This window comes from Mustela erminea, chromosome 5 (assembly GCF_009829155.1).
Source record: "Mustela erminea isolate mMusErm1 chromosome 5, mMusErm1.Pri, whole genome shotgun sequence".
Taxonomy (NCBI): Eukaryota; Metazoa; Chordata; class Mammalia; order Carnivora; family Mustelidae; genus Mustela; species Mustela erminea.
In genome coordinates, this window is record NC_045618.1 from 115,384,389 (window position 1) to 115,408,453 (window position 24,065).

At 52.2% G+C, this 24,065-nt stretch overlaps 1 protein-coding gene across 4 annotated transcripts in view; it reads right to left on the reverse strand.

Annotated features, from left to right (window-relative positions):
• The window catches only part of ACTN1 (actinin alpha 1), a 96,422-nt gene that overhangs the window by 24,714 nt on the left and 47,643 nt on the right, over window positions 1-24,065 (reverse strand). For all 4 annotated transcript variants that reach the window (XM_032344591.1, XM_032344588.1, XM_032344590.1 and 1 more), the window contains exons 2-7: window positions 19,193-19,307; window positions 15,063-15,182; window positions 7,239-7,325; window positions 5,283-5,370; window positions 4,710-4,788; window positions 1,229-1,310 (exon numbers count right to left, since the gene is read on the reverse strand). In XM_032344591.1, the coding sequence (XP_032200482.1) occupies window positions 1,229-1,310; window positions 4,710-4,788; window positions 5,283-5,370; window positions 7,239-7,325; window positions 15,063-15,182; window positions 19,193-19,307 (571 nt within the window). The remainder of the gene's footprint in view (window positions 1-1,228; window positions 1,311-4,709; window positions 4,789-5,282; window positions 5,371-7,238; window positions 7,326-15,062; window positions 15,183-19,192; window positions 19,308-24,065) is intronic.

The window sequence follows — 24,065 nt, forward strand, 5'->3', positions numbered from 1 at the left end:
AACACATGACGCTCTTCGTGATGTGACGTGGAAAGAAGCTTACAGAACCTCTCAGTCTTCTATGCCCAAATGCTGAGCCTGAACCCTACCCACTTCTGGCACCAGCCTCCACTTACGGGAGGAGAGGGAGCAGAGAAACAGTGTCCCAAGGAAGCAAACAACAAACCCAGAATAAGGACCATTCCGTGAGCAGCCAGCCCTGCTTCTGCAACAAGTTCAATGACAGGAATAAAAAGGAACAGGGCGGGGGGGTGGGGGGTGTGCTACAGACAGGAAAAGACAGAAGACAGAGAACTACTAAATGCCACATGCAGACCTTATTTGGATCCTGATTAAAACAAACCAACTCTCGAGAAAAATAATCAGGGAAATCTGATTTTGAATTGGGCAAGAGATACATCAAGGAATTATAGTCACACAACTTCCTAGGCATGAAATCTGCTTTATGGCTGCAGAGAAAGAGATCCATTATTTTTAAGGCATGTATTCTCAAGTATGTAGTGGTGAAATGCTGTGATGTCTGGGGTTTAAAATATTTCAACTAAGAAAAATCAAAGGCGGGAAAAGTGGCAAAATCTAATTGTGTCTTCGGGAGGAGGGGTATACGGAAGTTCATACACTGTTCTTCCTGGTTTTTACTGATTTGAAAATGGTCCCAGATAATGTCACCAACGATCACCTCTCCCTCCTAGACTCCTAAGGGCCCAGGCAGCTTTCTAAAAAGTCACTTGCTTTTCCATAAATGCTGACTGTCCCCCTCCCTTTCCTCTACAAGTCAGGTGTGGCTTTAGACCCCAAATCTCTAACCACCCCTGCCAAGTACTCATCACTGAGAGCTCTCTGTGAATGCACTTCTGTTTACTTTTCTCTCGTTAATCTGTCTTTTGCCAGTCTAATTTACAGGATCCCACCCGGAGCCCCTAAGGAGGTAGGGGAAAGAGTTTTTCCCTCCCCTACAACGAGGAACACTGCTCCACCCCAGCACCCACTACCCCAGCTCCAAGACAGAGAACCATCCTCAGGCAGCAGATGCCGATCAGGTAGCCTCCCCTTCAAACCACTAGGGAATGAGGAATCCCTCACAGGCAGGTCCCACCACATCCCCACCGGGGTCCCCAGATGAGGTCGCAGAACCAGGCCTCCCCCCCTCCCACCTCGGGCCCCACCCGTCTTGGCCACTATAGGCCGGTGAGGGAAGAGCCAAGGCACAGAAGGAAACACCTTTTACCTTCAGCATCCAACATCTTGGGGATGTCCAGGTACTTCTCTGCCACATCAAAGGCTGTGTTCAGATTTGTGAGTGGGTCATCCTAGAGGAAGAAGAAGATGAAGGCATGGGGGTGGCAAGAAGTCTGGGTGATCAAAGATGGGGGTGCAGACAGGATGTCTCTGGCCTTGATCCCCAGGGCCCAGCTCTTGGTGTGCACAAGGCTGGCTTCCCTCTAGAGCTTACTGGGTGGGTGGTTAAAGGGCCATTTTTCCTCCTCAGTTTGTCAGAGAAAGAAGGTGAAGCGTATTGGCCTGCAGCCCGAGAAAAAAACAGCTAAAAAGCACACGCCGAAAGCAGATCACTGACCTGGGCGCCGCTCCTCCAGACTTCTGGTTTCGGCTATGCCGCTCAGCAGCCCAGCCTCGGCCTCCCCTCTGCTATTCAAGCAGCTCAAGGAGACCTCGAGCTGCTCCCTTTCCATGAAATTTGGCGGCTCCTTCAAACAGCCACAATGTGACTATCCTGACGTGTGCTACCATCTCCAGAAAGCGAATTGGGGACTGAGAAAGCAGAGCCCCTGGGCACACAGTGTGGGGGGACTCGGACCGCCACAGGACTCGCAACCCCACTTCTGGGGGTACCGCCCCAAGAACTGAAAGCAGGGACTCAAATCGCTATCGATCCGCCTATATCCAAGGCAGCATCATTTTCAAAAGCCGCGAGGCAAAATTGACACAACTGCCAGCTGCCACATGAGCAGGCAAACCAAGGCGGTGTCCCTATAATGGATGGGTCCCCGCCTTCCGAAGGAAGGGGAGTCACACCTGCTACCACCTGGGTCAGACTTGAAAACATTTGCTCAGGGAAAGAAGCCAGACACAAATACTGTATGACTCACTCACACGAGGCATTCACAGCAGTCAAGTTCAGAGTCACAAAGTAGGACAGTGGCTGCCGGGGGCCGAGGGCAACAGGGAGTGGGGCGTGACGGTTTCACGGGTGCAGGGTCTCAGCTGTGCAGGACCAAGAGCACAGGGGGCGTTCCCGCCCCCGCCCTGAACACCTCAGCACGGCTCAAGTGTTTAGATCACCTATGCTTTGTGTTTCTATATACATTCCATTTTATGTTATGTAAGTTTACCATAATTAAAAGAATTTTTTAACGGGCGGGGGGGAGGTGGAATAAAACCACCACACAGTGATGGGATTTCCTTGCTGGTCCTCCCACGCTATTTCTGGGTTCCCCAGACTAACCTACAGCAGCCTGGTTTTGTCAGCCCAGGACTCAGTGTCCCCATGTGCTAAGACGAGAATCACAAAGCTGCAAAGAAATAAATACATTCACCCGGATGCTTTCAGGAAGAAACTGCTCAAACTAAGAGTAGGTAGCGTCCTCCTGGGAAAGTTTCTGATAGCTTCCAGAATGATTAAAAAAACAAAAACAAAAACATAAACAATGCCAAGCTGTGGAAATCACTTCCATCCAGGACATTTAGCAGCCCTCGGGACCAGGCTACACCTGCTGGCCATGCTCAATTTCCACAAACAGCCAGGGTCCCATGCCCAGCTAACACCACAATGGGAAGGAAGAGCTTCCCAGCCAGCGTCCCAGAGCTCTCCGGCATCCAAACACCGCTTGGCTCCAGTAACCTGTACTTTCTGGAAAGCATCCGCGGTTCAGTATGACCAGGTCTGTGCTAGTATCTGGGCTGGATTTTAATAATGCTACTGAATTAAAAAGAGGAGAGACAGACACAGTGAAACAGTGAAAAGACAAGACACATGGGCGTGGGCAGCTGACCAGGCAGCAGACAAAGAGCCCTAGATTCTCACCTCCTGGAAGGCTAAGACCCTGTAGTCTGTGGCATGGGGGAAGGGACCAGACAGCCACTATCAGCAGGGCCCCACTTTATACAGGGTGACAAACAGCTAGGGATTAACTAACTGGCTGTCCCCTCAGCACACAGACACACAGACAGACACATGCATGCCTATGACCGAGGTGCATCAGACAAACAGTTAGGGGGTATGTGATGATGCCTTTGAAAAAAAAAAATCATCACCTCTAGGGTTTCCCACCTCAGCTCTGTCTGATTCGGCCACATAGCTTTCAGGTAAGTCAGGGGATTCTCAATCTGATTTTCTTCCTCGCAAAGCAGCTGAGCTAGAGCACAGGGACCCTTCCACCCACTAAGATGGTGGCTTGGGAAGAGCTGGACCACTGACCAAAAACATGTGCAGGGCCAGGCCGTGGGCAAGGGGCACCTTGGTGGCTCAGTTGGTTAAGTGTCTGCCTTTGGCTCAGGTCATGTTCCTAGGTTCTTGGGATCGAGCCCCACATCACGCTCCCTGCTCAGCCGGGAGTCTGCTTCTCCCTCTGCCCCTCCCCACTGCTTGTGTGCTCGCTCGCTTGCTCTTTCTCTGTCACTCACTCTTTACTAAATAAATAAAACCATTTTAAAAAAAGAAAAAAAAAAAAAAGAAGAAGAAGTGGGCCCGGGGCCCAGCCTCAGACTTTGGCCTGGCTTCGAGCGACCAGAGGAAACGGGAGTCTACCCCTTTCCTCCGCCACACCCTGGAAATGGAGGCCCTGACACCATCATGGAGTTGTCAGGGCAGCTCCCACAGTGGCGACATCAAGCCTGGCCTCTGAGGCCACAAGCCAGGTGGGGGTCTTCATTGAACACTGCGTTCTCCAAGCGTCAAGATCAAGTGGAGAACAGGCATTCCTAGAAGCTGTCTTGTCAAGAGAGTCACATAGGGACTGACACCATTCCAACCTGAGCTCCCGATCATCAGCTGGGGGTCGGGGGAGGGCTCCACGGGCAGCCTCTGGGCACCGGAATGGGCTCAGAGGAAAGCTGGTGAGTGAGTTCAGAGTGGTCCCGGACAGACTTCTCCAAGGTCTAGGCCAGCCCAGACCCCATAACCACCTCAAGATTAAGAACAGCTTCCACCTCCCAGTCTGCCTCTCAACCCATGCACAGGTTCAGAAAAACCCCCGCAGCTTCAAGCCAAGAGCGTAAGTGAAACTGAGCAGCAGCTAAAGGAAATCCCCCAGCCAAACTGCAGCAGTGAGTCTGGAGGGAACGTGCAAGGGCTGCCCAGCAAGTCCTGGCCCTGGATAGGAACAAACGCCTCTAACATACAACAGCTTCAATTACGGAAGCAACTACATGCACTTTATAAACCCCGGAAAATAGAAGGGGAAAATGGCAGTGAGGATCCCATGACCCCAACAACACCCTACGGTGGTTCCCATACGCTATGGGCTGTTCAGGTCAGCAAGGGCACGGTGCCGTGCACGTGGGACACGCAAGTGGCCCTCACAGGGAAGAGGCTTTCCTCTTACTTCTACAGATTGTCTCTGGGGCCAGTCTAAGGGGAGTGACACCCCTGACCATGGCCATGGGCTCTCAGAAGAGGGCCCCGGTCCTGCCCTTCCACCCCCCGCCAGTACCCAGGAGGGACCCAGCAGAAGTCAGATAGGCTCACGTACCTTCCGCAGCTTCCCGTAGTCAATCAGCTCAGGTCGGTGTCGGTGGATCAAGGCACAGAAGCCAAGGCCATCCTTCCAGCTGCCCAAGGGAGAAGGCGGGGCAGGCTGGTGAGTGAGGCCAGGCACCACCCAAGGGGAAAGCTCTAAACCAGGACTGGAGGGGCCCACCTTTTTTCCAGAGATGAACACACAGTGCTTCGGAGCAGGAGTGACTTAAAACAGGATGGGAAGGAATATTTCTTCCTGCCACAATCCCGGGCCCTGGGGTCAAGATTCTGGGGGGCCTGGGAAGCTAAGACACCTACTGCATCCAACTCTACTCTTTACCCAGGTTTCTGTTGTTCCCCTGCCCCCCACCACCACAGAACTTTCTGGACACTCTCCTTAGGGAGGGAAGGTGGCATTGGAGGGTATGTGGCACCCCTCACCCCCCGCCCCGCAGAAAGTAACTTCTTCCCCAGAGACCTCTGCTCTGTTCCAGAGTCGAGACTACCCCCAGCCAAAGGGAACCGAGGAGTCTTGGTGGGGAACAGTCCAGGTTCTGCAAGAACCTATCAGCCTCCAGCCACTGACCTTATGTGGAAGTTCTGGATGTTGACGTTCTTGTAGGGGGCTGTCTTTCTCTGACACCACAAGAGCAGCCCTTCTTTTGCAGAAGTCTCTGTGAGGAGGGGGACAACGGGAGCAGAGGTCAGTGGGCTGGCTCAGCACAGGCAGGGGTGTTGGCTCATGGGAACCCCACCATGCTCACAGGGTCCATGCTCGTTCACGAGGGGTCCATACAAAGACCCCTAGATTCCAACCCTGGGGCTACTAGGCCACTAAGTCTGTTTCCTCAACGAAGTTTGACAAGTTATTTGAGAAACAGAGAAGCAAGTGTGGCAGCTTTTACAAGCTAGCCACATAACACATTTAAATACTGATATAATGGCCTTCCAAGCTTTCAGAATATCTCCCCCATTATTTCCTTTAATTCAAAGACATGGAGCATTACAAAGTAAATCAGCAATCTATGTCAGGTCTATGTCTGATCCGTCTACGAAAAGTCCCAGGATCTCTGGGGAGGGGTATTCCGGCCATGCAGAGTGCACAGAGCCGTGTGTGGGGCAGAAGTGTTAGAATTATCTAAGAAGTTTCCTTATATGTAATGCATGGATGGACATCACTGCTGTGTGAAGCAGACCCGTGTCTGTAAGGTAAAGCAGGTGGGTGTCTGAGGGGACCCCAGGAGTTCCGAGCACAGACGGCAAACCACACTGTCCCCTTGCGCTCGCATCCATGAATTGCAGAAATGGTACCCGGAGGAGAGGGTTCATGGGTGATCTCATTTCCTTTCAATTCACAAAATGGACTTTTAAATGACATGAAAGGATTTCTGCAAAGATAGTATTTCAAGCACAAACAAACAATAAAAAAAAATCAGCAAAGCTAATGCTTCTCCTCAGCTCAAGCTCATCAGCTATTTTACAAGACTGAAGTAACGACAACTTAACCAGAGCTGAGAAGGAATCAGTCCCCAAAGAATCAAACTGAGCTCATCAAGAAGGCAATTTGAAAATGGATTTATAGCTACCATCACTAACAAGATCCATGTTCGAAGTGACTACTGTGGACACCTTTTCAACTACTTCAGCCCTAAACGTAGGCCTTCCCATGGTTGTAGCATCACATGTCAAACAAAAATTTCCATAACAAAGCAATTTATTCTACATTCTTTCCATCAAAAGAATTACTTTGAATAAAAATCTACGATTCCTGGGCCATGAAAATGAATAAAAACATATTTTGTAAAGTTTATGTGTTTATTTATTTTTTTTTTTTAGGAATCTCTGCACCCAGTGTGGAGCTTGAACTCACAACCCCAAGATCACGAGTCAGCACACTCCACCAACTGAGCCAGCCAGGTGTCCCATGAATAAAAAATACTTTAAAAATATTATCTCCAGCTCACCTGTTTAAAATTTGTTTTGGTATGTGTGTTTCATGATACAAATAACAATATCTCAATATAATTTATTACAAAATAAATGTACACACATCAGATATAAAGCTCAAAAAATGCCAGAGTGTGGGACCCCAAGTTTAACGAGATGGCAGCCCCAACCTAGAGCGGCCTCTTAAAGATCTGTGAAGTGGCCACAAGAGGGAGCTATGGGAGCAAAGTGGAGGACCTCGGGTACACCAGGAGCCCTGCTATATGGCCTCCCGGCTGCTAAGCTATTTCTCTGCCCTTTTGGATTTAACAACCCAAGAGCCAATACTTCCCCCATGCACCCTTGCGGAGTCCCCAAGTGAGTGGGATTCCCTGGGGCCAATGCGCCAGTGGAAACCAGCACCTGAACAGTTCTAGTTTCTCTACAGAAACTAGATGCCACCAATGGGCAAGAAACCCAGGAGGCAGCCCATGATTAGGCCCCCACTGAAGGGGGTCAGGGGTTCCCCAAGCTGAGCTCAGGGCGGAAGACGTGATGGTGAGGGTCGGGGAGAAGAGGGGGCTTGGGGACTAACAAAGCAAAGCAGGAGACCCACCTTCCACAGAGATGTCCTGGATGGCAAAGCGGAGGATAATGGTCCAGATCATGCCCAGGGTCATTTTCACGTTCCCATCCACGATTTCTACAGAAACAGCATCGGGACACTATTAGCTGGGGCAGGATTAACACTCCCAGAGTGCCCACATCACTGCATGAACCATGTAGGAAATCAAAGACCACACAGCTCCACCTCTAGGGAAAGGAAGTTGTTTTTCAAAGTACCATCAGGTTATCACAGGTGCCAGGAGAGAAGCCTCCTTGGGGGTGACCGGGACACGAGATAGGTGTGATCTATTCCGGTGGGTGCATCACAGAAGGCAAGAGAGACGGACAGAGAAGAGGGACAGGTTTCTAAATCGTCACAAATGTTCTGGCAACTCTGTGAACCATCCACACCCAAAAGTGCAGGCATAACTGAGAGGAATCGATCAAAAGGAATCAACCCCATGCCATTACTTGGGCACTAATGTTATTTTTAAAAAATCAAACAACAAACTTCACAATTAAGAGATAATCCATTAAAAATTCAGTCTAAGCAACACTTTGAGGCTTTTAAAAAATGCTGTAAATTCTATGAAGTAATTTTTTTTCCTTTACCAGGCCCGGAGGCAGGGAATATAAACAGAAAAGAGAAAAAAAAAAAAAAAAAAACCAACTCTCTTTAAGGAGCCTAAGACATGGAGCCACTTAATAGTCTTGGGAGCTGAACTGATGCCAATCAAATGTAGACTCCTTACCCTCACCTGTTTCCAAACCAGGAGACAATAACCCAGCCCCATGGCAAGGTACTCAGCTAACCATCTGGCATCCAAGAAATATCTTATTTTTTCCAACCTGAAAAACTCACTGTAGGAAAACCCTAACAAAACTGGGAGAATGGCTAAGTTCCAGGGACTCCCAATATCCCGAGCCCACATCCACTAGGGTCTTCCCCGCAGACCCTTTAAGCAAGAGTGAATTCCACTAAGGAAATTACATTCTAAGATCTTATCATCTTCCTCAAAAGGGAGGGCAAAACCGCGCGCTGCTGTAGGCTCAGCAAGGGGCAGAGCATTGCCGGCGATACCCGGGTCGGGGGGTGGGCAACTCTGCTGAGCCCCCATCGGGGTGCCGAGGAGGAAGAGGGCCCATGTCGGGCAGTGGACAGCCTGTGACTCTTCCTGCTCACGAGGGCCTCACACAGCCCTCCCAGAGCCGCAGACACCAGTGGGCCACAGACCAGAGTCAGACTGCCTGGGTGAGAGATGGAGAACTGAGCAGCACACAACCACCTTCCTTAAGCAGTAGAACAGCCAGCCGGCACCGTGCAGAGCACGCTGGGAGACGCGGTGAAGGTTACTCAGTGAAGAATCAGTCCTTCGACACTTGGTTCTTGTGTTTGTTTGTTTAAGATTATTTATTTGTTATTTATTTGACAGAGAAACAGCAAGAAAAGGAACATAAGCAGGGGGAGTGGGAGAGGGAGAAGCAGACTCCCTGCCGGGCAGGGGAGCCCAATGCGGGACTCGATCCCAAGATCCTGAGATCATGACCTGAGCCAAAGGCAGATGCTTAAAAACTGAGCCACCCAGGCGCCCGCAGATTTTTTTTCAAAAACGCCTTTTCACTTGTGATTTCCAAAGGTTTCGTAACGTTTAAAGGGTTGATATAAATTGATAAGGAAAAAGGTCTAAATTCACAATAAGCGAAAGACTTGAATAAATATTTCACAAAACACAAAATATAACCAATTTATACATATGTTCAATCTCTCTTGTAATTAAAGAAGATAACATTTTGGGACACCTGGGTGGCTCAGGTGGTTAAGCGGCTGCCTTCGGCTCAGGTCATGATCCCTGGGTCCTGGGATCAAGTCCCACATCGGGCTCCTTGATGGGCAGGGAGCCTGCTTCTCCCTCTGCCTCTGCCTGCCTCTCTGTCTGCCTGTGCTGGCTCGCTCTCTCTCCTTCTGTCTCTGACAAATAAATAAATAAAAATTTAAAAAAAAAAGATGTTAACATTTTCCTAGCTATTAAATTAGCCACTTGAAAAAACAAGGAACACACACCTTCACGTGGGTTGATGGTAAACAAAGGCTACCGACCACACTGTGGATACAAGTGTAAACTGGTGTGAAAAAACACTTTCTGGGGTGCCCGGGTGGCACACGCAGTTTAGCATTCGACTTGTGGTTTCAGCTCAGGTGGTGATCTCTGCGTTGTGAGATCGAGCCCCGTGTCAGGCTCCATGTTCAGCACAGAGTCTGCTCTAGATTCTCTCTCCCTCTGCCCCTCCCGCCCACACATGCTCCAGTGTTCACTCGCTCGCTCTCTCAAATAAATATAATCTTTTTTTTTGAAGATTTTATTTATTTATTTGACAGACAGAGATCACAAGTAGGCAGAGAGGCAGGCAGAGAGAGAGAGGGGGAAGCAGGCTCCCTGCTGAGCAGAGAGCCTGACACAGGGCTCAATCCCAGGACCCCGGGATCCTGACCCGAGCCAAAGGCAGAGGCTTTAACCCACTGAGCCATCCAGGCGCCCCTCAAATAAATAAATCTTTAAAAACAAAAACAAAAACACACTTTCTGGAAAATAATTTGGCAACAGGATCAAGCACCCTGAAGTTTTTCGACTTCCGGACAGTGAACTCTCCCTCTAGAAATCTATGCCTAGCCGATGGTCGGACACGCTGCGTAAGGCTGCTGTATGACAGGGCCTGTTGTAGGGTCATTTCTTGTGGCCCGAAGTTGGAAAGCAGAAATACACGCAGTACAAGGTGTGATGGAGTAAATGCCCTCCCTGCCCATCACCCATTTGCTCAGGACCTCCGCGGTTTCCCACCTGCCTCAGAGTCCACGCCCATGACCAGTGGGGCCCTGACAAACCCCTCCCAACTCTCCCGTCACGTGGCCTCCCCACAGCTCTCTCCTCCCCAGATATCCACGAGACTTGTCCCTCACCTCCCTCCATCTCCGCTTCACCTTCTCCTGGAAACCTCCCACCTGCACTTCCTGCTGGAATCTTCTCCACCTGGTGTGTGTGTGTGTGTGTGTGTGTGTGTATCTCTGTGTGTGTGTGTGTGTGTGTGTGTGTGTGTGTGTGTGTGTGTGTGTCTATTTTCTCTCTCTCCCCTTCCAGACCATAAGCTCCATGAGGGGAACAATTTTTCCATTCTGCATCACTGCTTAGAGCCCAGCAGAGGGAGTGCCAGGCACAGAGAAAGCCCCCATCAACATCTATTGAATGAAAGAATGAATGAATGAATGAATGAATGAATGAATGAGGGAGCACTGGAGGGCACAACCCACGTGCGGGTGAACGGGCAGAGGTCACTCAGGCCCGTGGCTGGGAGATCATAACCGCACTCGGGCTCCTCCAAAGCAGGACCCAGGTCTGGAACAGAGCGCCGCTGTGCTCAACCATCAACACAGCCACTAAGAATTGCCTTCACGAGTTTTTAATGACCTGGAGAAATCTTTACAATATGGAAAGTGGAAAAAGCAAGTGTGAAATTTCATGGACAGTATTTCCAACACAGGGGATTATTTTTTTAACATCTAGAAGAGGCTCAGGTGGCGAGGTCTTGACCTTTCCGAGGGCAGAGGCTGCAGCACTGGCCCCCTGCCTCTATCCCATCCCATGGCTCCCCCCATACCTGACCTGTGAAGGCCAAACACCTAGGCCTCCTGTGGCCTTGAGTGCGGTGCCCTCCCAGCACTAAGGGAGACAAGAGGGGCTTCTTTTTTGCCTACTTATTCCTCCCTCCCTTCCCTAGAAACCCCCAGGGATTTCTGCTCACTGAGGTCTCACTCATACCAGATCCTGCAGGACACAGGAGAGCCAAGTACAGGCAAAAAGAGTGGGTTGACATCCCCTACGGCACCCCAGCCTCAGGGCCTGCTGCCCCCCTATCCCACCCCCAGAGCGTAGCCCCTGCCCACCCCCCAACCCCGAGGGTCCCCAGAACAAATCCTTTTCCCAGGCATCTGTGGGTCTGGATCACGGATGCCCATCTCACCAGAAGCCTTATGTCAGGGGACTGCCAGGAATGCTGGGTCTCAAAGGAGGGTCCCAAGGCCACACTGGGCCATGGGGACAAAACACAATGACAGACTAAACTGTCTACTATGGGTACAGGAAGAAGGGGAGCCATGTTTCTGCCGTTCCTGGTCTACAGCCTGCCATGACGCATTCACACCCTGCACTGACCCCCTGGCCCACCCTATGGAGGCAGTCACCCCGTGCATGACTCAGATGGTAAAATGAAGACATTCCGCATGACAGAAACTAGACCGCCGGGGGTCACAGGCTCCCAGACCCATGCTTCACCCCCAGTACAGGTGACCCATCATCAAGACCACGCCCAGGCTCCTGGCACCCAAAGCCATCAGGCCTTCCCCGCCCGAAGATCTTCAGATAAAAAATCCTTCTGGTCCTTTCACAGGGTTAAATACCAACCACTCACCTAAGTCAAGTCTCAAGTCCATGAAGTCTAGACATTCTAAATCAAGTGTATTCTAAACTTTTTTTTTATAAAGATTTTTTTTTAATTTATTTATTTGACAGACAGAGATCACAAGCAGGCAGAGAGGCAGGCAGAGAGAGAGGAAGGGAAGCAGGCTCCCCACTGAGCAGAGAGCCTGATGCGGGCCTCGATCCCAGGACCCTGGGATCATGACCTGAGCCAAAGGCAGAGGCTTTAACCCACTGAGCCACCCAGGCGCCCTCAAGTGTATTCTAAATCAAGGATCTATTCTAATCCCACCTGGATATAAGGAAATCCCTTACTTTCGGCCTCTGTGCAAACACCTTCGGGGACTGGGACCACAGGCCCCTCCAGAGCACCCATTCCATTCCCAGAGGGCCACCTGGGCCTGGGTTCGACCATCAGGGGCTCACCAGAGTCTAGTCCTGCACCCTATGATAATCCTTTAAAGGTCTGGGGTCTCGCCCACGCCAGGCCTGCCCCCGTCAGCCCAGGATGCCCCTCAGCGTACCCAGCAACATCTCTCCCACCCAGACCCCCATGAGTGCTCACTCCGGGGATCTGCTCCACTGCGTTTTATGTTAGTCTACAGCAATAAACCGCATCTCATTATAATAAACAAACCCCATTTGTGGCCTCATCCAGTTTCCTGGCACGGCAGGGCAGGCATCCCAGCACATGATCTTAGAGCTCAGTCTGAAACAGGAGAGGTGATTTCAACGTAGAAGTCTCGGCCTACAGCAAGGAATCCCGAGGGCAGTGAGGAGGTCAGGATTATCTCATTTTAAAGGAGCCTTTCAAAATCTTCAGAGAAGCGAGGCCCATGTGAAACAAATCAGAAATAGTAGCCAGCTTGGTTGACTTCCTGGAAGGTCAAAGGCACCGGATAGAGTTTATGCCTGGGTCTGTCTTTGCTCCTCGCCCTCTGCTGGAACAGGCACAGCCAAGCGGACCCAGCCCTCCGTAGCTGAGGACAAGCACATAGTAAAGTCCTGCCCTCGGCCCCCACACGCCGTGTCTGCAGCGATGGGAAGAGGTTCAGATCTCAGCTCTGGAGCCCGAACTCCCGGGTTCAATCTGGCTCTGCCCCACGGAAGGAATCTACCCACAGCCTGTGCTCAGCCACACCACCGGCTTCCACCCGGGCAACTCTTCTCAGCCTCAGCTGCCGGGATTACACAATGTGGCTGACGACACCCACCCGACAGGCCTGCTCCCGGGCAGAAAGGGAGAGCCCAGCCAAAGCATCCTGTCTAGCCAAAGAGCTGGGAGCAAGTGCTCTTCTCTCCCATCTTCCCCTTTCCTGCTCCCCTTCGGACCTCAGTGGGTTCTTTTTAATTTTAAATTTTAATTTTTTATTTTTTTAAAGCGTAGAAATATTGCTCAGAGTTTAAAAAAACAAAAACAGAAACAAACAAAAAAAACCTGTTAGGTAGCTGTTTTTCTTTCTAAAAATCTGGATTTCTGGCTTCTTTCGAAAAAAGAGGGAAAGCTCTTGCCATGATGGACCTATATTCCCTGCCCCCACAGCAACAATCAATCAGACCTGCCTGGCAGGTGCCCCGCCTAGAAGGAAGGACCTGCTTTCCCCAGTTCTCCACAATCCCCACCCATCCCTACCATCACCCCAGCTCTCCGTTACACATCCTTTAGTGCCCTGCCTCAGGGGACATGTAAGCTTACACCAGACCACCCCAGCGCCGTCTTCTGGTTTCCCAGCCCTGCTTCATGGAAACTTTTTCTGCCAACTCTTTAATCTTCCCTAATAGAGCAAACTACTCTTTCAAGAAGCAGAGACTACGTTTCCACTCACAAAACAAGTACCCCGCTAGGTGTGAGTCCTTCAAACATCTCCTGAGCACCTGCTGTGCGCGCCACACAGACGCAGAAGACACGGACTTTATTTCACAGCCGAGGGTGTGCTGGGACACACTTGGTGGCACCCACGACCGCTCAAACGTGAGCCTGAGTCCCCAGAAAGCCTGGGCTTGGCGAAATTTTCTGCAAAAGCCTGATAGGAAATATTTTCAGCTCTGTAGGCCATACAGTCTCTGTCACAACTTTTCTGCCAACAGTAGCAGGAGAGCAGACAAAGAGAAATGTAAACAGACAGGTGTGGCTGGGTTCCAGCATGTACAAAAACCCGTGTCGGCCGGATCTGAGACCGCGGACTGTGGTTTGCCGATACTGCACTAAAATTTGCCTTTGATGTAGCAATATAAAATCCCTCCATTTCTAGAAAGGAAGGTGGGGGCGGGGAGAGCTTTAGACTCCTCCCACCAGAGAAGAGATGTGCTCATCTCGTTTACTGGAGCGAGTCCCCCACCCTCTTCAAGAGGGGGGTGGGGGAGATGGGGGGGTGATTTCTCCGACAAAGACCTGGTCTCAACTCTGGCTTTGCCACTTATAGACACTGGGACCTTCAGTAAGTTACCTCATCTCGTTAGGCATCTGGTTTCTTCTCATCCAATGAGGGTAACGACGAGAGCCATCAGGGAGGCCATCCATGTGAGGGATCAGTGAGATCGTCTCCCGCCCAGAACCCGCCAGGGCGTGAGTGCTCCGGCATTCACAGCCACGCGCGCATGTGAAATGGTGAGTGAACGGATGGAAATGCTTCCCAGCTTTAGATTTCTGGTGCCGCACAGCAGGTGCCCAAGGAGTCCTGGATGAATCCACGGGGCGCAGTGCTGACACGGCCTGGCTACGGTGTTCCGTTCTCCTCCACCCTCCCCAAATCCTTCCAGAACACCACAGTGCACACCGAAACAAACTGCACTGCCTCGTTTAAACCATTAAGAACGAATAACAATGTATACTGAGCTTTAAAAAAAAACTGTTTTCAAGTGAAAGGAAAGAGTCAAGAACCTAATCTGCAGAGAAATGCTATTAGGAAATGTTCCTGAAGGCTTCTGGACAGCAGTCTTCCCCACAGACCCCTGGGAAGACCTCCACCCAGCGCATGTCTGACACTCTCCAGGCAACAGAGTTCTCTGCCTCAGGCAGCAGAGTGCAGGCAGGCCCGTGGGTGAGGGAGGTGGCACTCCACTCTCACAGGATCTCAAGGCACCAGGATTCGGCTGGGGGTGGGAGGGATCTAGGTCAGGACCAGGGAGCAGGCCCTTGGTTTTCCAGGGGGCAGAGCCGATGTGGGGGGGGTGCCGAGATTGGATGGAAAATGCAGCTGTTACATGAAGAATCCGCAGGTTGACCAGATGGAGGTGCTGGCTGCCCCCCACTTCCCAATGCACCCAGCAGCATGGGAACCCAGGAGTCAGGGCAGAAAAGGCCAAGAGAACAGGGAGCAGAAAATTAGGCACTGCCAAGCAGCCAGACGGCGGGCCTCACTCACCTTCGGCTCCAATGGACACGAGCTTGACCCCCTTGCTGGCTATGAAATCCAGGGCCTTGTTGACATTGGAGATCTTGTGCACTCTCATCTTGCCTCTCTCCGGCTTGGCCAAGCGCTCCCCTGCATGCAGATCAAGAGAGAGGGCAGGGAGGGTCGAGTGCTGCTTCCTGGGAGCATGGCTGCTCTCGTGACACTCTCGCCCAGGAGCAGCGAGGGGCCCCCTCGCAGGGAGTGACAGGCAGTCGACCCTGCCTCTTTCCTGCCACTTCTCAGACCTCAGTGCTTGCCCCCACCCAACTGATCTGTATTAAGCCGCTATGTCTGGGACCTGGCAGGTGCTAGGAATACAGGGGTGAACAGAACAATTCCCTGCCTTTGCACACTTCTGGACCAGGAGGAGACAGAGCTTCAACAGAGAAATACACAAATACGTGTAAACAAACAAACACCAACAAGGATAAATGCCTAAAAAGAGGATGCAGAGGAGGACAGGTAGGGCATGAAGGAGTTGTGGAATAGTCAGGAAAGGCCTCTGAGTGGGAGGGCAGCTGCGCTGCGACAGCAGCCAGTGATGATCAAAGCAGAAGAACAGCACATGCAAAGGCCCCGAACCCCTTCTACTCTATACTGCTTGGTCTGGGAAGATGTGTGGGCACTTTAGAATATTCTGAAAAAGTCCCCTAGTGTTCAAAGAAAGCTTCCCACGGTGTTCCTCGCTCGCTCGAGAACCACTGCCTCCTGTGGGCATCCTTGGCTCAGCTCCAAGCCAACTCCCCACCCTCAGTCCACCCCCTCCTCCAACACAGGTTCCAGGGTCAGAAGCTGCAGGCAAAGAGCTGGTTCTCCAAAGACCCCATTAAGAGCACTTTCAGCTCAGAACAGAGGCATTCAGGGACCTCTTAAAACTAAAACTCAAAATTAAAATGTGCAACATGCATGCCCATACCAGGGAAGGACACATAGCTTTAGAGTCTCTAAAAGGCCAGGGATCCCAGGAGGCTTGAGTACTGTCCCAGAGCCCAAAACTCAGGACCACTGCACCTGCCATGGTCTCCAGCCCGACCCAGCCACAATCCGCCCCCCCGCCACACCCAGGACATTAGCAGCCTGGCCAAGAGAGCTCAAGGAGCTGGACAGCCACAATGTGGTAGCAGCGCTTCTCCAGGGGGCCTCCCAGGCCCCCTCCACCCCAGCTTCTGGAGAACAGACTTCCTGCCACAGATGTGATTAGGCCTGGCAGCTCCCAAGGAAGCACAGCTGGGGTTTAATGATTAAATTAAGACCTTCCACTTGCAGCTCTCCCAAGGCTGTGGCCCCTGCTCAGCCTCCAAAGCGAGGTACCCCATCAATCCCCCTGGGCAGACGAAATGCCCCGGGGACACCCTCCCATTGGACGGATGAGGCAGCACTCCATCCCGCCTCCCGCCCTGAAGCTCTCCTGCTGAAGCCCTAGCCCTTAGGTCCTGCCAAGCCTGGGCTCCCCAGCCAGCCCCCCAGCTGTGTACCCTGGCTGGAACAGGACTTCTCCATCGGGACAGTGAAGGCAGCGAGGCCGGCAGTTCTCGCAATTCCAATGCCCAGCCCCCTTCCCCTGCCTCCTAATTTTGGAAATTAGGAGGTCTGGGGTGTGCCTAGGACTTTGCATGTGGATAAGCTCTCCTGCAGATTCTGGCGGGGGGGGGGGGGGGTGGTCTGGGGACACTCCTCAGAGGACCACTGGGGGCACCAGCCCCTTCCTTCTGTCCTCCTACTCCCCTCGCGATGCTCAAGGAAGAAAATGCAATGTCTCAGTGACTCAATGTCCCCCACCCCAAGGAAAGAGAGAACCCCAGTTCACGGACATGCACAGGTCCCCTTGGGCACAGGCCCGCCTGTTCGGTGGGGAATATGCAGCTAGTCCTGCTGAAAAGCCGGGCATCCGGTCACTCCAATATTTGCCGGCCATCACACACATGCCAAGCACCGTTCTGAGCCCTTGGGACACAGAGATGAGACCATCCCTGCCCCAAGCAGCTGAGAGTGGGATGCGAAAAAGCACAAATGGGCCAAAAATGATCATACCGTGGGCAAACGGACATGACAGGAATGACAAGAGGAATTAATGGGGTGTGACGGGAGCCCAGAGCTCCTGTCACTCCTGAGGACAGCCACTCATCCGGGGAAAGCCTTCCTGGAGGAAAACCCTGAGCTGAGCCGGGAAGAATGAAAAAGACCACCACCAGGTTTGTGTAAACTAAGAAATGTTAGAAGAGGAGGCAGGGGAGAACACTCAGAAAGGCAGTTGGAGGAGAACAGTATGGTGGATCCTAAAAAATTAAACCTAGAATTACCATATGATCCAGCAATTCCATTTCTGGGTATTTACCCCAGAGAACGGAAAGCAGGGGCTCAAACAGATATCCGTACACCCGAGTTCACAGCAGCGCTAGTCGCAAGAGCCAAAAGGAAGAAGCAGTTCCAGTGTGCACCAGAAGATGAATGGGTACACAGAACGCGGTGTGTATGTACAGCGCAATGTTAGCCTCAAAAAGGAAGGAGAGCGGGAGACATGGACGAACCTGGAAGACATTATAATGAAATACGCCACAGAAAGACATATATTGTCATTCCACTAATTCCACTAATACGAGGTGCCGAGAACAGTCACACTCACGGAAACTAAGACAAGGGTGACTGCCGGGGCAGAGGGAGAAGGGAGCGGGGGGGCTGGTGTTTGATGGGCTTGGGGTCTCCATGCGGGGTGACGGAGAAGTCGCAGATGGATGCTGGTGTGTCTGCACAACAAAGGGACTGTACAAAATAGTCCAGGAAATTGAAAATGTTCAAAACACTCAATTTTCTGTTTCGTGGGTTGTACCGCACACACACAATCCCCCCTTCCCGTCTTCATTCACCCACACACAAATTTCACCTGCAGGAGGATATTTAAAAGTTCCGGGGAACGAGTTGGCTGGAGCTGGTGCAGAGGCACAGAGGGCAGAGAGCCCGTCCCTGGTGAGGACTGCGTGTCTCTTGGGGTGACAGAGGGTCTGAGGTCTGATACCTTTTTGGGAAGTTAGCTGAAAATGAACAGGTGCCAGTTCACAAAGGATCCTGCAAGCTACGTGAAGGAATGTGGGCTGTAGGCTTCGAGCCCTGGGAAGGCACTGAAGGGCTCTGAGCAAGAGACAGCGAGACCTTATTTGGGCCTGAGCCGGCCCCTTGGGCTGCCATGCAGAGGATGGACTGCGGTGGGGAAGAAGCTGGGAGGGGTCCAAGGCCTCTGCGGATCATCTAGGTGAGAGCTGGCAAGGCCCACACTGATACCACATAGCAGAGGTTAAAAAGGCTAACAGAAGAAGGAAATAGAAGGAATGGAACTTGAATGCCAAGTTGGAAAGCAAAGCAAAGGAAGCATTGTCTCAGAGCTCTACATTAGGTTTGGGAGAAGAAGACAGAGAATATAGGAGGAAAGAGGTCTGTCGGGGCCAAGGGTAGTCTGCATAGTCTTGGGCACACTGAGGGGATGCTGGAGGGACATCTGGGTGGAGATGGGGCCTGAGGGAAAAGGCTGGACTGAAACCAGGTCTGAGCATCACTGATAATTGAAGTAGAAAGTAAAGTGAAGAGAGTAGCTAAGATTACCCAGGGTATAAACCAAGGCGTGAATGTTGGAACCACCAACCTCGAAGGCATGGTGGAGGAAAGGTATTCCTAAGAAGGCAGAGGACTACATTCAGGGGGAGTTTGTCTCTCCAGATTTCTGGACATCCAAATTCTTCACTGGGGGCCAGATAAGGGAGTGGGATCATCTGGATAGAGGTGGAGAGGTACTAGTAGAGCCAAGTTTGGAGACGGTCAGCCATGGTGGACCTTCTTTCTTTTTGCCAATGAGGGTGCTGAGGCAGAAAGACAGTGACTTGTCCAAGGACACGTGGATGGTTGGCAGCAGAGCCAGGACCAAACCCAGTCTCCTAGTCTGAATTCACACATGGCGCCCCCAGCTTCTTCCAAGAGACCCAGGGCTCATCACAAGCAAAGGCAGAGTAGACGCTAACGTGTCAAGGCAGCATTCCCCACCCCCACCCCCACCCCCGGGGCTGAACCCAGCAGGCAAGCACCTCACCCTCGGCCGGGGTGGCCCCCCTCACCTGAGATGACCTCCAGCAGCAGCATGAGCTTTAGTCCGTCCCGGAAGTCCTCCTCGATGTTCTCGATCTGCGTCCCCGCCTTGCGGAGGTGGGAGTTGCACCATGCCGTGAACGTCTAGGCAAAGGGAAGACGAGCAAGTGGTCAGGCTCCCCACACATCCCAGAGTCCCTGAGGCCTTCATAGGGGCCTTGCTTGGTCCCAGGCCCCGCCGACCACGCCCTCTCCGGGCGCTGTGTGGATGATATGGGCGGGCAACCCTGGGACGGACCCTCCTTTGCGGCCTCTCCATGCGCCGTTAGAAGGGCTGGCAACTGACCTCTTAGGTTCTTAGGCTTAGTTTCCATCCTCATAGTTACAAGGCAGAATACCCCAGGGGAGGCAGAGTGAGCCTTAATTAATTACCAGGGCAAATGAGTTGAATAAATCTTTGTCCACTTGGCAGCTGGCTTAGGAAAGAATTAGTGAGTCTTGTTGAGTTCACAGTTCACAGGCGGTATCAGGACAAGGAGAGAAAGGGGAGGACCCCAATGCGCCCATGTACGTATGTGTCTGTCTGGCTGGCGTCAGGGTGTCAGGCACTTCCAGCTGCAAAGGTGTGAGGAAGAATTCCAGAAGGGACTCTGAGGAGACTAAATGAAAGCCCATCTATATTATGATTTTCCAGTCTGCGGGCAGGGGTTGCGGCGGGGGCAGGGGGCAGGGGAGAGCAGCAACACTGAAGCAGCCCGGGAGGAGCCAAGCAGTCCCGCAAAGACAGCGCCACCTCGTGGCTCACACAAGGAACAGGCTGACCCCAGGAACAGACAGAAGCAGGTGCTTCCATTTCCCAAGCCCGCCTAGAACTGGGGCAGGGTCTCTCCCCAGAAAGAAGAGCTCTCCAGCTTCAGATGCAATCTACTTCTTGGCAACTCCAGAATTCTATGCACCAAACGGCATCTTCAACAACACAGGGTCTCAAGGGCCCATGTCCAGCCCCCCGCCGCCCCCAGCAGCGCCAGTCAGCAACCCTCCCACCCGCCCTGCAAAACTGCAATGGTGAGCGGTGTGTTACTCAACCAGTAGCAGGCACACCAGAACCACCCCTCCTCCTCAGAAAGGTCACCAGACTCATGACCCCCTTCCCCCACCACTTCCTCTTGCCCTGGGGGGGAACAAAGGGAAGTGGCAAGGAACAGGCCGAAGAGAGGAATGGCACCCCAGTGATCGTGAGCAGAAAAGAACGGCTGCTCGGGTTTCTGAGCAAGAGCTGCAGAGCCAGTGAGCAAGAAGGAGGGACGGTGTCAGTCCACGCAGGTGGGGAGGAGGAGGCAGCGCGACAACACCCCAAAGTCCAAGCCTCGTCTTTAAATCACGCCTCACGAGGCGACTTCGATCTCCCTAAAACGCTACTCCACTCTGCCAGTCGGCTCCCACGATGGAGAAGAGGCTTGCGGGTGCTATCCAGAAGCTTTGGGAAGACTGACACACAGATGAGGATGAGCAGAGATAGATTCTGATCCTCAGGCTGGAATGTCCTCCATGCCACGCTTGGCTAGCTCACACTCATCTTCCAAGATCAGGCTCAGCGATCACCTCCTCCCGGAAGCCTTCCTGACAGCCCACCGCCACACCTGGTTTGGGGGCATAGAGACCAAAGCACCCTGTACCCACGCCATGATTGCCCCTATCCCAGTGCACGGTCACTGCCTGGCCACTTGTCGGAGAGAGTGTGGCCTCAGTGCTCTGCCTAGAGTTCCAGAGCACAGGGTCAGGGACACAGCAGTGACCAAAAGAGCAAAAACCCCTGCTCAGCAAAAAACCCCTGTGCAGCGGACATTCCAGACAATGTAAAAACTGGACAGCTGGGTGAAGGAGCATGGTGAAGGAGCCTTGCAAAGCTGGGGGGATGGGGGGATGGTTCTAAAAGACCCAGATGCACCTGTGGATGATGCCGGGAGGTATCCGGGCATCGGGCTATTGGGCCAAACAGTGCCCTCAGGGACCCTCCACCCTCCAGAAGCATAAGACCACTCAGAGGAGGTCTGTTTATTGGGTGCCCTGCCCCTAGTGTTGGCGCAGCGAACTGGCAGGAGACTAGGGGGTACTTAGCCTTTTTCATTTTGTTAAAATTTTTTTGTTGTAAAACATATTAGGGAACTTTCTCATCTTGAAGAGAATTTATCCTGTGGTTCCATATCCTCTCCCAGCTGTGACCTGTCCACATACTCCCCGCCCCGGGTGTCACCACGATCGGTATGCGGGGGGAGGGCAGCTTCTTCTCATCTACCACCATCTGGAATTTCCACCACGCCTTGCTCTCACCTCCCTTCCAGGCCCACACTCAGCCTCTGCCCGGGGTTTCCTACAGACTCCAAGGGAAGTGCCCCCCCCGCCCCCCCGCAGGGGACAATTTCGGGTCCAATGTGGCCAAGGTCCTGGTGGGAATCACCCACACTGGCCACAGCTGGGGGCCATGAGATCTGTTTATCGCTCAGCTGTGGAGCGGAGTTGGGGATGAGAGGAAGAAGAGGCTGGTTTTGAAAAAAAAAAAAAAATAATACTGCTTTTGCAAGAGGAAAATGCTGTTGAAAGCAGCCGACCCCATTTCCTGGGGAAGCCAGGGAGACAGAAATGCACCTGTGTTTGCTCACGGCTCCCACACAAAGCCCTGGTTCTGAGGCCTCTGGAGCTGCGCGCCACTGGGAGACCCTCAGTCTCCCATCCCGGGCCCCACAGGTGACTGCCTTGAAGGGGCGCCTGAAGGAAGTTCCACCAATAAGCAGCACCTCTCACGCAGCTCAGGCCACGGGACGGAAGGGGTGGAGGTCACTTGCTGGCTGAGACCAGGCATGTCGGGGTGCACCACATCTGGTTCAACTCTTTTCCAGCTGTGTGACTCGGAGATTACCCTCCCTCAACTTCAGTTCCCTGACCAGTAAAAGCCAGACAGTGATGGCGATTTATGAAGTCAGGAGGGTTAACTAGAAAACACTTGTACATTGCCTGTCACTTTGAAAGCGTGCATCGGTGATAAGGAGGAGGAGATAAAGCAGCTGCCCTCCCTGTGGACTCACCTGCTCTGTGCCCCCAGCCTGCAGTCTCCTCCCTGCCCTCAGCCACCAAACTCTGTCTGGGTACCACCCCAAAGTGCAGCCCTGAGCTCCCAATATGACACCCCGTGTGTCTGAGAACTCTGCTGTGCTCTGGGAAAGGACTAACATTGTGGTGTGGGGTGCAGGAGGCCCATGACTTGGACAGCGGCTCTGTGGATCCTCACCAAAGAAGAAACCAATGGGGCAAAGGAGTGGGGAGGACAATGTGGGCACCACACAGCCATGTGCTCGCCTCCAGCGTACAACCCCGCTGTTGTGTCTGGACTGAAAAGTCATGGTTCCCTGGCCAGGGCAGCCCTCCAGGAGCTCCTTAGTGAAGGACTTATTAAACTAAATTCAAAACACAGAGTTCCAGTCATTTCCACCAGATGAACAAAGGACGGAGATGTCCCACTTGCTGGTGAAGATGTGCGAACAGACCTTGGTCTTTACGTTCACCCTCCAACATTATCACAGAGGACGACACCTGCACCTGCTCCTTGGCAGTGCCCCAAAGCTCCAAAAAGGATGAAAAGCCAACAGCTACAAGCGATGCCCATAGTCAGAGACCCAGGGCCCAGCGCCTCCAGCCCATGCATCCCAGTGTGGTGAGGAGTCCCAGTAAGGTCCAGCCTCACTCAAATGAAGGGTAGGGGGCTGTCTTATGGCCTTAGTCCCAACCTTGCCTCACCCTATCGGACCTTCCTATTGCTCCAAAAGCCCCATCATTGGGTCCTTCTTCAGATCAGTCTAAAGAGACAGAAGCTGCTGATGGGGGACACCTGGGTGGCTTAGTTAAGCGTCTGCCTTCCGCTGAGATCATGATCCTAGGGTCCTGGGATCAGGCTCCCTGCTCAGCGGGGAGTCTGCTTCTCCCTCTCCTTCTGCCCCTCCCTTTGCTTGTGGATGCTTCCTTGCTCTTGCTCAAGTAAATAAATAAAACCTTAAAAAAAAAAAGAAGCGAAGCTGCCGATGGGCCTTTGGTGGATGCACTCTGCAGCAGAAATGGGCTCAGGGGTGCTGGGAGATCTCAGGAAATGTGCTTGGGGCCCCATGCTGGAAGGGCTCATTCCTTTCCCATTTTACCCTCCTCCAGCTGCAGCCTCGGAGGGTGCTGGGAGACAGGGAGGGGCTGGCAGAGAACCAGAACCTGGGTTCAACCTCTCTCAGACCTTGTCTACCCACCTCCAATCTGCATATCTAACCCTATCTAATGGCTGAAAGTCAGGGCTGCCAATAGGCCTGGCCAGGCCCCAAGTTGGGGGTGGGGGGACAGATGGACACGTCCTGACAGGGGAGACAGGGGAGAAGAAGGAGGGTGCTTGAGCCCAGGCTGAGTTCCATGGAGCTAGCCATGGGGAAGCACCTTTGTCTACCTTCTTTCTCTACGGGCCTCAAAGTCCTGCTGTCACAGAAAATCCTCTAATACTTTTCCATTACGTCTTTAACAAGTAAGTATTTCCCCTAAAATGTGCAGAGAAAACAAGTGGCTTTTGAGAACGTGCTGTCCCCCACTCCCAGCTCAGAGACACCAGAATGTGACTTGAGTCACACGGATCTCCTTGAGCCTCTGTTTTCAAATCTGTAAAATGGGAATAGACAATAGCATCTAGTCAGCAGAAGTGTGATGAAAATGAAATAAGATATAAAAGTAGACAATAAAAACTTAGAAAAAAGAGAATATTAACCTTAATATTGCTAATTTATGCTAATGATAACATAGTATTAATATACATCTGAAATACAGTAAATGCATAAGAAATAGTCACTAGCATCATCATTATTGTCCATACCTTAAGAT